General features: G+C 44.9%; 1 protein-coding gene across 1 annotated transcript; it reads right to left on the bottom strand.

Annotated features, from left to right (window-relative positions):
- Positions 1-370: 370 nt before the first annotated feature.
- On the bottom strand, positions 371-10,488 carry LOC117522373 (collagen alpha-1(X) chain-like). The gene is made up of 4 exons (XM_034183766.1): positions 10,296-10,488; positions 8,917-8,997; positions 3,524-3,604; positions 371-1,302 (listed from the first exon to the last, which is right to left on the bottom strand). The coding sequence occupies exons 1-4, from the start codon at positions 10,486-10,488 to the stop codon at positions 371-373; spliced, it is 1,287 nt and encodes a 428-aa protein (XP_034039657.1).
- Between the last annotated feature and the right edge of the window lie 1,522 nt (positions 10,489-12,010).

Below are 12,010 nucleotides of genomic sequence, written 5' to 3'. Positions count from 1 at the left end.
TTATTTTTAGTTCCTGACCCCTCCACACAGATTCATTTTTGGCTCTTTATAGGAAATAATTTTGACACCCCTGCTTTAAAAATGTTGGAATTTTAAAGATATGAAAATGTGATTTTATAGGATGTGTCAGCCTCAGCATCTGTGATCTATTGTCAGTTACTAACTGAAACCTGGTGACCAGCTGTTTGTTAGCTTGCTGAAAAGTTTAACATTGTGACTCCATAAAACAAAGAAAAAAAATCACAACTTCGAGTCTATGTCCCCCAAAAACAAACAAACAAAACAGCAACACAAATGAAGTGCTAAAGTGCTAACTTACAGCTCTGACCTTCTATAACAGCCACTAATAGCATTAGTTTTGTGGACTGACTCAAGGCCTGACTGACGGAGTGATGTTGCCTGGATCATCACCCCAATCCACATTGTCATAATCAGATGGATTAAAATATCCTAAATTTTTGCCAATGGAGCTCACATCACAGGAGTCGGGGTACAGCAGGTATCCGGAGAAGATGCTGCTGCTTTCACTGTCGACGTACATGCCGTTGGAGTTTGTGTCCTTCACCTGCAGCCAGACTTTGTCTCCCATGAAGAGGTGCAGGACAACAGTCTGGCTCACTGTGGTCAGCTGAATGTAGTTTTCTGTCATTTTCACGATGGGTTTAAAGTTGTGGAACAGGCCAACCTTCAGCATCTTGTTGTTGACGGAGAGGTGGAAGGTGAAGACATAGGTGCCGTTAACGGGTGCCATGTAGATTCCAAATAAGGGGGTGTAGTGCATTAGGATGTTGCTCAAGACGATTGGGAAAGGAACAGGCCTGTTGGGAAGCGGTTCTGGCGCTGCAAGATTGGCAGAGAAGTATGACATGATAGCAGGAGAGCAAGGTCCCGGAGGTCCCCTGGATCCTTGCATTCCTGGGTTACCCTGTGGCCCCATGAGGCCCTCACCACCCTTGTCACCAACATCACCTTTGTTTCCTTTGTCTCCCTTTTGTCCTTGTTCCCCCTTTGCACCATCCTTCCCATCAGCACAGTTACACAGTCCTTGTTCCCCTCGATCGCCCTTATCTCCATTCTTCCCCGGAGAGCCAGCATCACCCAAATCCCCCTTACTTCCCTTGACACCTTTGGGTCCTTCATCTCCTTTAACCCCAGGCAGACCCCTAGCCCCAGCTTCCCCAGGCAGACCTGGTGGTCCTTGTGGCCCAATTCTGGTCTCACAAAAAGCAGGGCATGTTCCGGATTGTCCTGGGGGTCCCGGTTCACCCTGGTGCCCAATCAATCCCATGTCTCCTTTGTCTCCTGGAACCAAATAAGCAACACGCACCAATAAAAATACAGATCTGGATTAGCTTTCACTATCAACTGATCACACTCTTTTTAACAAAATAGGTCCAGTTCAATTCCGACATCAGGATGGGATACAGTCTTTCATCAGGGACTCGTTAATCATTTGGTCAGTTTTGTGATCAAACAGTGACACCTGCTGTTGGTCAGGTTAGTGAATGTGCACCACACCATCATCAGTGAGGACAAACTCAGAAACACTGTTAAAAAAGTATTGTTCTGACTCATTAACAACAGGGACATTTTCAAAAACTTGTCGTAAATTTGTTGAAAGTTTTTTTCTTTCTGCATCAGGTTCTGCAAACACTCGTCCAGAGTGCCAATTCACAACTTTTTGTCCATCCTCATCTCCTGAAGACGGGGCTGTGGGGGCAGCTGGTCTCATCCCCCCCACCCTGTCTCCCATGGCGATGGGAGCTTTTCACATAAAAGTAAGTTTTCCCCATTGTGGGACTAATAAAGGAGTATCTTATCTTCAAATAGAGAGTGTTGCGTCTGCACATATCACCACTAACATTTTGCACATATCTCTGTAGCTATTTGATAAATAACACTGCAAGATAGGACATTTTTGTGAATTTCTCAATGATTTCAGGTGTTAGAATAATATTAAGATTAAAACTGTATAAAGAATAATGTCATATTGTAAATTATAGCATCTAATTTATCAATCAATCAATCAACTTTTTTCTTATATAGCGCCAAATCACAACAAACAGTTGCCCCAAGGCGCTTTATGTAGTATTTTCAAAATAAAAGTGTTTCAAAGTCATGAAATATGAACACAGGTTTGGTTGACAGCAGATTATTTGCATGACTCCTACGACACGTCTGGACCACGTATCAAATTTCTGTGTTTGTACAAAAACAAAATCAAATTATATTGTAAACCTGAATGTTCAAATTAATGAAACGGATTAAGTAGTGTAAACTCAAAGCTTTAAAAAAACATTCTAGTTACTTGAATGTTTCAAGTTTGTGTAACATGATCTTGCTTTTTGAGTAAATTAAACTCAGAATTTTTAATTGACTTGAACTAATTGTATATTAAGTAAGCACAACTTCAAAGCATAACTTAAGCACAACTTAAAAGAATGGAGTAAATATATATTTGAATTCCACTTATTTCTATTGCTTCAGAATTACTGCATGTCTGATGTCAGCAACATAGGGTGGGTGTGGTGAGGGATGATATGAAAGCACATGTTTATGTAAATATGAAAATATTTGAAATGACTTAAAAAAAACATTTTAGCAGGGATGGTGGCCAAGTGGTTAGTGCGCTTGGTTTGGGTGCAGAAGATTCCCGGTTCAAACCCCACCCCTGCCACATTTCTCCATATAACTTGTCAGGAAGAGCATCTGGTGTAAAACTTGTGCCAAATCAACATGCAGATCCACTTCGGATCTGCTTTGGCGACCCGAAGTGAAAAAACAAGGGAGTAGCCAAAGGGACTTAATTTTACTTAATGAACACTAATTTAATTGTAATCATGAGGTACAAGCAGAAAAATCTAAATGTTTAAGTTCTGAGAACAACTGACTTTTAAGATTATGAACTCAAAATTATTGTGGCAATTAACTGCCTCAATATTTTTGAGTTCCACTAACTTGTTCAGGTTTACAGCGGAGACAAAAATAGATGAATGCAGAAAATTCTCTTCCTTGCTCATATTCATATCTGCAAATACACATCACATCAAAGCAAAAAAGGAGCCTAGGCTTTGCAGTTTGATACAGCTCAATTATAGTGAAACAGGTGACTGCAGTTTTGTCATTAAAGGATGTGTGCAATGTCATAAACAGTGTTACCACAGTTACTTTGAAAAGTCACTTTATTACTTACTTTATATATGGTTATTTTTAAGATAGAGTACTCAGAAAAGTATCTATTAGTTACTTTGCTGAATCTTAAGAGTACCCAAGGTAGATTACTAGTTACCTTATTAGTTACATTCAGCAGCTGCCAACAAGTTGTAGGCAGCTGCTAATAAAGTAACTTTTGAAAGTAACTGCAGCAACACTGGTCATAAAGTTCTTCCTGATCAACTCTGTAGATCTTGATGTGTTTGCTGTGGTTCCCCACGTGGTTCCAGCTGCTCTCTGTGTACATTTGTTTGATTGATGCCACGTCAGTAACCATGACCGTATATCTATGATACGTTTGCGAACTGACCTTTAAATCCACGTTCTCCTTTCATTCCAGTGAACCCGATGCTCCCGGTATGGCCCTTCTCCCCCAAATCTCCTTTCTGACCTGAAACAGACGAACAGATGTCAGCAAACAGTCAACAAATATGAAATATGTATTTTCAAACAGTATGTTTGAACCACGTGTCTTAAGATACGACTTAATTTGTTTCATTTTGCAGATCCTCACTGGATCTGCTGTGGCAACCCTGCATGAAAACAAGGGAGCAGCCGAAGGAACTTACTTTTATTTAGTTAAGTAACTGATGCTTCAGTAATAAATATTTCTCTGTTGTTAGCCTACAGGCTAGGATAACACTTTTCAGTTGTTTCCAGGTTTTTGCAGTGAACTAAATGAAGTGATTTGGCGTTATGGCTAAGGGCCCATTCAGACATAGTGCAAATTTGCTCGAACTGCGTGTGCATGAAGCAGGAATCGTATGCAATACGTGTAAAATCATAGCTGCCTCCAACTCCTTGTACACCTGTTGCTACAACTATCTGCACACACCAGTGGCTGAAAGACAGAGTGTGTGCTGTGACAGCCATTGAACCCTCTCGCAGAAGGTGTCAGCCAAATTCCAGGTGACACACACGAACATCTAACACCACTTGCTTGGCACTTAGAAAATGTGCAGGCATTCACACTGTTAGCACGAAAACAGTCAGCAGACAATCACTGTCGAGCTGGATGTGAAAATTGTCTAAGTGTCTCCACAAGTGTGGCTTTGCAAACATACACAGCGACACGTTGGTGTGTGCGCTGAACTGACAGCGGTGTGTCCACCCACAAGAGCGGCTGTGGACATCTGTGGATCTGGACATCACACCTGGGGAAGATATACTGTGTTTGGATGGACATGAACTAACAACTGTCCACTGTGACGCATGTGTGTCTGCTCACTGTCCTCACGTGGACATACATAAAAACATATATCGCTTTTGCAATCGACTACAGAGAGCACACCCACGGTGCTCACATTGACAAGCTACCCCAGGTGAAATGGACCATCAGATCATAACACACAGCGGGTGATCTGACCTCACCCACGTGAGCTGTGTTCCGCATGACACGCGTGTCTGTCCTGTGGTGCGCGTGTCTGTCCTGTGGTGCGCCATCCACAAGACGTGTGTTGGGAGGGACATGCACGTGGGGTGGGTGGACACGATAAATGACATGAATGCTTCTCATTCATGTCATTTCATGACTTTATGCCTGTGACCATGGGCCATCTACAGAGGCACAGACAGATCATATTTGTATTGTCCGCTTGATAAGAGGGATCAGGGACACAATCAGGGACACGGGGGCCGGGTGCAGACAGGATTGGGTGGCGGTCGAGGGCAGGTGGCCCGGCGGCCCGGTCCATGCTCACAGCCCCTGGCTGTTGGGATGTGGAATGTCACCTCGCTAGGGGGGAAGGAGCCTGAGCTTGTGCGGGAGGTTGACATATACTGACTAGAGATAGTCCGGCTCACCTCCACGCACAGCTTGGGCTCTGGTACCCAATTCCTGGATAGGGGCTGGACGCTTCATTTTTCTGGCGTTGCCCATGGGGAGAGGCGGAGAGCTGGGGTCGAATTGCTTATTGCTCCCCAGCTCAGTTGCCATGTGTTGGAGTTCACTCCGGTGAACGAGAGGGTCGCGTCCCTACGCCTTCAGATTGGGGACAGGTGTCTCACCATTGTCTCGGCCTATGGGCCGAGCAGCAGTGTAGAGTACCCGACCTTCCTGGTCCCTGGGAGGGGTACTAGATAGTGCTCCGACTGGGACTCCATTGTTTTCCTGGGGGATTTCAATGCCCAGGTGGGCGGCAACAGTGAGACCTGGAGGGGGGTGATCGGGAAGCACGGCCTCCCCGATCTGAATCCGAGTGGTGTTCAGTTGTTGGACTTCTGTGCTAGTCACAGTTTGTCCATCACAAACACCATGTTCGAGCACAAGGGTGTTCATAAGTGTACGTGGCACCAGGACACCATGAGCCGGAGGTCGATGATAGACATTGTAGTCGTATCATCTGACCTTCGGCCATGTGTCTCGGACACTCGAGTGAAGAGAGGGGCAGAGCTGTCGACTGATCACCACCTGGTGGTGAGTTGGATCCGCTGGGAGGGGAGGAAGCCGGTCAGACCTGGCAGGCCCAAACATATCGTGAGGGTCTGCTGGGAATGACTGGCGGAACCCTCTGTCAGCGAGGTCTTCAACTCCCACCTCTGGGAGAGCTGCTCCCAGATCCCGGGGGAGGTTGGAGACATGGAGTCCGAGTGGACCATGTTCTCATCTCCATTGTCAATGCGGCTGCTCGTAGCTGTGGTCGCAAGGTCTCTGGTGCCTGTCGCGGCGGCAATCCCTGAACCCGGTGATGGACACCGGACGTAAGGGATGCCATAAAGCTGAAGAAGGAGTCCTACTTATCTTTGTTGGTAGGTGGGACCCCAGAGGCAGCTGACAGGTACAGGCAGGCCAAGCGTGCCGCAGCCCGTGCGGTCACAGAGGCAAAAACCCGGGTCTGGGAGGAGTTCGGGGAGGCTATGGAGGAGGACTATCGGTCGGCCTCAAAGAGATTCTGGCAAACCGTCCGACGCATCAGGGGACGGAAGCAGCTCTCCACCAGCACTGTTTATGGTGCGGGTGGGGAGCTGTTCACCCTGAGTGGGGATGTTGTCGGGCGGTGGAAGGAGTACTTCAAGGATCTCCTCAATCCCATCGTCACGTCTTCCGAAGAGGAAGCAGAGACTGGGGACTCAGAGGCGGACTCATCCATTACCCAGGCCGAAGTCACCGAGGTGGTTAGAAAGCTCCTCGGTGGCAAGGCTCCTGGGGTGGATGAAATCCGTCCTGAGTACCTTAAGTCTCTGGATGTTGTGGGACTGTCTTGGCTGACACGCCTCTGCAACATCGCGTGGCGATCGGGGACAGTGCCTCTGGATTGGCAGACCGGGGTGGTGGTCCCTCTGTTTAAGAAGGGGGACCGGAGGGTGTGTTCCAACTATAGGGGGATCACACTCCTCAGCCTCCCCGGTAAGGTCTATTCCAGAGTACTGGAGAGGAGAATTCGACCGATGGCCGAACCTCAGATTCAGGAGGAGCAGTGTGGTTTTCGTCCTGGTCGCAGCACACTGGACCAGCTCTACACACTCCATCGGAATGCTTTGACCGTGTCCCTCGGGGCACCCTGTGGGGAGTGCTCCGAGAGTACGGGGTCCGGGGTCCTTTGCTAAGGGCTATCCGGTCCCTGTACGACCGCAGCAGGAGCTTGGTTCGCATTGCCGGTAGTAAGTCAAACCTGTTTCCAGTGCATGTTGGCCTCCGCCAGGGCTGCGCTTTGTCACTGGTTCTGTTCATTATTTTTATGGACAGAATTTCTAGGCGCAGCCAGGGTGTAGAGGGGGTTCGGTTTGGGAACCACAGAATCTCGTCTCTGCTGTTTGTGGACGATGTGGTTCTGTTGGCTTCGTCAAATCAGGACCTTCAGCGTGCACTGGGGTGGTTTGCAGCCGAGTGTGAAGCGTCCGGGATGAAAATCAGCACCTCCAAATCCGAGGCCATGGTTCTCGACCGGAAAAAGGTGCTTTGCCCTCTTCAGGTCGGTGGAGTGTCCTTGCCTCAAGTGGAGGAGTTTAAGTATCCCGGGGTCTTGTTCACGAGTGAGGGACAGATGGAGCGTGAGATCGATAGACAGATCGGTGCAGCATCTGCAGTGATGCGGTCGCTGTATCGGACCATCGTGGTGAAGAGAGAGCTGAGTAGGGGGGCAAAGCTCTCGATTTACCGATCGATCTACGTTCCGATCCTCACCTATGGTCATGAGATTTGGCTCATGACTGAAAGAACGATATCGCGAGTACAAGCGGCCGAAATGAGTTTCCTCCGCAGGGTGGCTGGGCGCTCCCTTAGAGATAGGGTGAGGAGCTCGGTCACTCGGGAGGAGCTCAGAGTTGAGCCGCTTTTCCTCCACGTCGAAAGGAGTCAGTTAAGGTGGCTCGGGCATCTTTTCCGGATGCCCCGTGGATGCCTCGCTGGAGAGGTGTTCCAGGCACGTCCCATTGGGAGGAGGCCCCGGGGAAGACCCAGGACGCGCTGGAGGGACTACATCTCTCGGCTGGCTTGGGAACGCCTTGAGGTTCCCCTGGAGGAGATGGGGGAGGTGTGTGTGGATCGGGAAGTCTGGGCGGCTTTGCTTGAGCTGCTGCCCCCGCAACCCGACTCCGTATAAAGCGGAAGAAAATGGATGGATGGATGGATAAGAGGGATCAGTAAAATGCAGTGTTTTTATATGGTGTGTTGTTTTTTTTTTTAAATACATCCATGTCCTTCTTGATATCAGGCATTTTCCCACACCTTTTACATAACAGTGATGGTAGCTCAGTGGTAACGTTTATGGCTGGCAGTCAGAGCTTTTGGAAAGTGCAGGTTCAAATTCAATGGGCAGCATGTGTAACCACATTGCACAGCTGCTCGCACTGTGTTCTCGTGTGCACGAAACTGTCACAGCGGCATCATTTACACCTGCCCGTCGGCTCAATGTTTTTATGGTTCGCTCATACGAGCTGTTCTGATGTGATTTGCCCTGATTTGTACTTAGTTGTACTATGTGTGAAGGGGCCCTAAGCTAGGCTAGTAGCTCCCCCAAGCTTACGGTGGATGTGCTGCATTAAAGACTAAGTAGAATGTCTATAAAGAAGGACTTTGTTAAAATGCAGATGTAACATTTCAAGTGCAGTTTGCCAGAAGGCACATGGGAGACTCGAGTCTAGATTTCATCTGTTTTTTTTTTTTGTTTTTTTTTGTCTTTTTCTGCTTTACGATGAAGCTGTCACTGAAGTTACTCAGTATCCACAGAAGCTTCTAACTTCTTCAGAGTTGTTATTGGGCTCTTGGAAGCTTCCCTCACCAGTCTGCTCTGCTTACTATCACTGTTTTTGAAGGGAGCCTCTTCTAAACAAGATTAGCATACAAAGAGATATTAGCTCAAAGAGATATTAAGTGTTTGGGAATGTTCTGATGTTGCTTTGGATTGTTTAAAGTGCTAAATCTTCTATTTGTCATCTTATACATTAAAGTATGAACCACAACGAGATACAGTTTTGAATAATTTGATATTTCATTGATTTTTCACAGAGACGCTGATTGCAAACTGTAGTGCTTCCATTTACACATTTTTGAACTCAGTTATTTTTATTATTCTAACTTTGTTTTGCCCACATTTGAGATATTTAACATATTTTGTGAAATGTTTCTATTCTATGAGCTCTAACAGTATCTGCAGTTTTCTGAGGTCGTGGTCAGGTTCACGGATCCAGTCGACAGCGAGATAGGTGAGTGTTTGTAACTAAACAGTAACCAAAACAACAACAACAGATAAACATCAAACTCACCCTTTGGTCCCTGAGGGCCGACAAAACCTGGCCAACCTCTGAACCCAGTCATTCCTCGTACACCAGGACTCCCTGGTAACCCTGAAACCAAACGGTAAACAGCGATATCAGCATTCACAAAACTTTACCCAAAGCTCCAGAGAAACGCTGATATTAAAACAACAACACATTGTACAAATCACAGTCCTTTGACAAATACAATTCTGCATAATTAGAAACAATATAAATAAAACAAATGCACATATGGACACTCATATTTGGGGGGGGGGGGGGGGGGGCATGGGCTCCTTTAACCAGAAGCATGTGCACAATTAAAGTCCAGATTTAACATCTTCTTTTGGGAGTCTTATTAGTGGCTTCCCTCATCTTTTGATTTTATAAATTAGTTGCCCGTATAGGCCTTTGTGACGTCACAATGCAATCTGAGTTATGTTGTTGAAGACCTGATGCTGAGCAGTGGCATCAAACTAGAATATGGTCTCAGGCAATGAAAATCTGACTCAAAGTATCTTCATTTCTGTCTTGTTTTACAATATATAATAGTTCATCTAGTACTCTTATGTCTGGAAAAAAAAAACATTTACAGCAATGAGTTTGATCCAAAGTGAGGTAAATGATGGCAGTTTGAGTTTGTATCCTGGTTCTGTCATATTTCAGCTTCAAATCTTTTCCTGTAAAATGTTTCTTTTTACTTCCAGATAAACTTGATTTAGTTTTACTTCAACATAAGGAGAAATTTTACTTTATTTATTTGTAAGAGTGAAATAGTTAATCCAAAAGGAGTATTATCCCCTTAAAGGGAAAAAATGAGTTTGTTTTAAAGATGTAAAACAGTTTATTTACTTTTCAAGGGTAAAATCAAAATTTTACAGTTTCTAAAATTATATGCTTTATTTTATTTTATTTTGTCTTGATACCTACATCTTAGATGCTGAAAGCTCCACCCTTTAATCACCTGATCAAACAGCAGTTTGTCTGGTTTGTAATTCTGAACAGACACACAATCTGTTCACAGTCTTAAGATTTTAATTTCATGCTCTTTATGCAAAAAATAGTTTCTATCTCAATAAAACCAATTCTGAAGTACAATTTCATAATTCTTCTTTTACACCACACACTAAAATATACAAAAAGTTTAAAAGAAGACATATAAAATAGACATAGGTAGGATGTAAGGTTGTCCAGAAATAAGTCAGAAGTGAAACTAGCTGGACAGCCAAGAATTGGCCAAGAATCAAATTAAATCAAATTTGCTGCTAATGTTCTCAAAAATTATTTTTGAGTGAGTTGATTCTCGACATACTGTCAAACAGTCAGACAGACACACGGGGCTGGCCCCAGAACATTGCCCCCCCCACCAGAGGTGCAGGGTTTTGTACCTGGAAGCCCTTGGTCTCCTCGGTCGCCTTTTGGCCCCGCAGAAGCTTTACAGTGCGAGCACAGACAGGACAGCGGATCCACTTCATCGATCTGAGGCAACATCTGGTTCAGCAGGATCTCACAGGTCACATGTTCGGGGTCCAGGCTGTAGTTCCCGAATGCCATGACTGAGCACAGGAACGACGTGGCCATGACGCCCAGCACGCTGAGCAACATCTGAAAGAAACGTGGTGGAAAAAATTCTCAGAAATAAATAAATAAATAATCTAATCAGAGCAGATTCATCACTGCATCGATCCCTTTGTTCACAGGCTGAGGTGAACTTGCTGCTGTGTAAAAAAGCTCAACTACACACCAGGAACAACTTTGCTCAAGAGCATCTTCTTCTGGTCAGGGATCTAAACATATGACCCTCTGGTTACTAACCTGTTTCTCTAAGCTTTTGTTCTGCAAAATCTTTAAGGTCACTTCACAAGGTCAGCCACAGCACAGGGATTGGACACAATTTCACTGCTGTAATTAAAGGTAACAGTGCCCTCTGGAGGAAAAGCTCATAATCTTGGAGTTACAACAAGTAAAATAATAAAATAGTTTTAGAAATCCACGATTGTACATGCTCAGTGGCGATACGAGCGCTCAAGGACCTGTCTCTGTTTTGCTTTATGGTATAATAATAATAATGACAATGCCAATCGGCAGCACGGTGGCTTAGCGGTTAGCACTGTTGCCTCACAGCAAGAAGGTCATGGGATCGATTCCCACCTGTGGCCTTTCTGTGTGGAGTTTGCATGTTCTCCCGTGTCTGTGTGGGTTCCCTCCGGGTGCTCTGACTTCCTCCCACATCCAGAAACATGCAGGTTAGGTGGACTGGAAACTTTAAATTGTGCGTGTGGGTGTGACTGTGTTTGTTGGTCTGTATGTGGCCCTGTGACAGACTGGTGTCCTGTCCAGGGTGTACCCCGCCTCACACCCTGTGACCACCCTCCGTGGTGAACCTTAATTGGAGTAAGCGAGTAGAGAAGATGGAGTGATAATAATGATAATGACACCAACAACAATAATACTAATGATTATTATAATGACAATAATGATTATAATAATAATAATTGTTTAAACATTTGTCAACTCTGTAGAACATTTAACTATGTCATTAGTTTTATTTTGTAGTCAGAATAAAATATTTTAAAATTGAATGATTATGTTGCATTTTTAAATGCTTTATATTGTAAATAATAATAATAATAATAAAATAAATAATATAATATAATACAAACTAATAATAAAAAAAGTAGAAGTCAACGTGTCAACGTGAACCATAAACTCCAGACAGACTCACCGATCCGTCTGAGTGTCTCATCGTCATCATCGTGGTGTGGTGGAAGCTGAGTATGAACCACAACATTCTGGTCCATTTATAAATCCCATGCCAACAAAAGTCCTTTCAGGTTCTGTCACACATGTTGGACCTGCAGACAAAAGCGGCGGACAGGAGGCGGGACGTGATCATTGTACTGCAGAAGAAGAAGTGGATCTTCAGGCCATGACCCTGTTATCACTTCTATTCTTTGTGATATGGGTTCTGCTCTCCACCCTGCTCCAGCTCTCAGCTTTCAGGAAAAACATCCTCACATCTTCCTTACGTTCCATCAAGTTTCACTTCATTACAGATGTTTTTCTTGTTTTCATTTGAATGATTTGTTGTGTTACTGAACAA

This window comes from Thalassophryne amazonica, chromosome 12 (genome assembly GCF_902500255.1).
Source record: "Thalassophryne amazonica chromosome 12, fThaAma1.1, whole genome shotgun sequence".
NCBI lineage: Eukaryota > Metazoa > Chordata > Actinopteri > Batrachoidiformes > Batrachoididae > Thalassophryne > Thalassophryne amazonica.
The sequence above is the reverse complement of the archived record's forward strand: the minus strand, read 5'-3'. Positions and strand labels throughout refer to the sequence as shown.

What these genes read in the sequence shown, in the direction of transcription:
- LOC117522373 (XM_034183766.1), bottom strand. Translation starts at nt 10,488, where the DNA reads ATGGCCACGTCGTTCCTGTGCTCAGTCATGGCATTCGGGAACTACAGC. An exon ending in AGGAGACCAAGGGCTTCCAG is followed by an intron (nt 8,998 to 10,295) that starts GTACAAAACCCT and finishes GTTTGGTTTCAG; the next exon opens with GGTTACCAGGGAGTCCTGGT. An exon ending in AGGAGAACGTGGATTTAAAG is followed by an intron (nt 1,303 to 3,523) that starts GTCAGTTCGCAA and finishes ATTTGGTTCCAG; the next exon opens with GAGACAAAGGAGACATGGGA.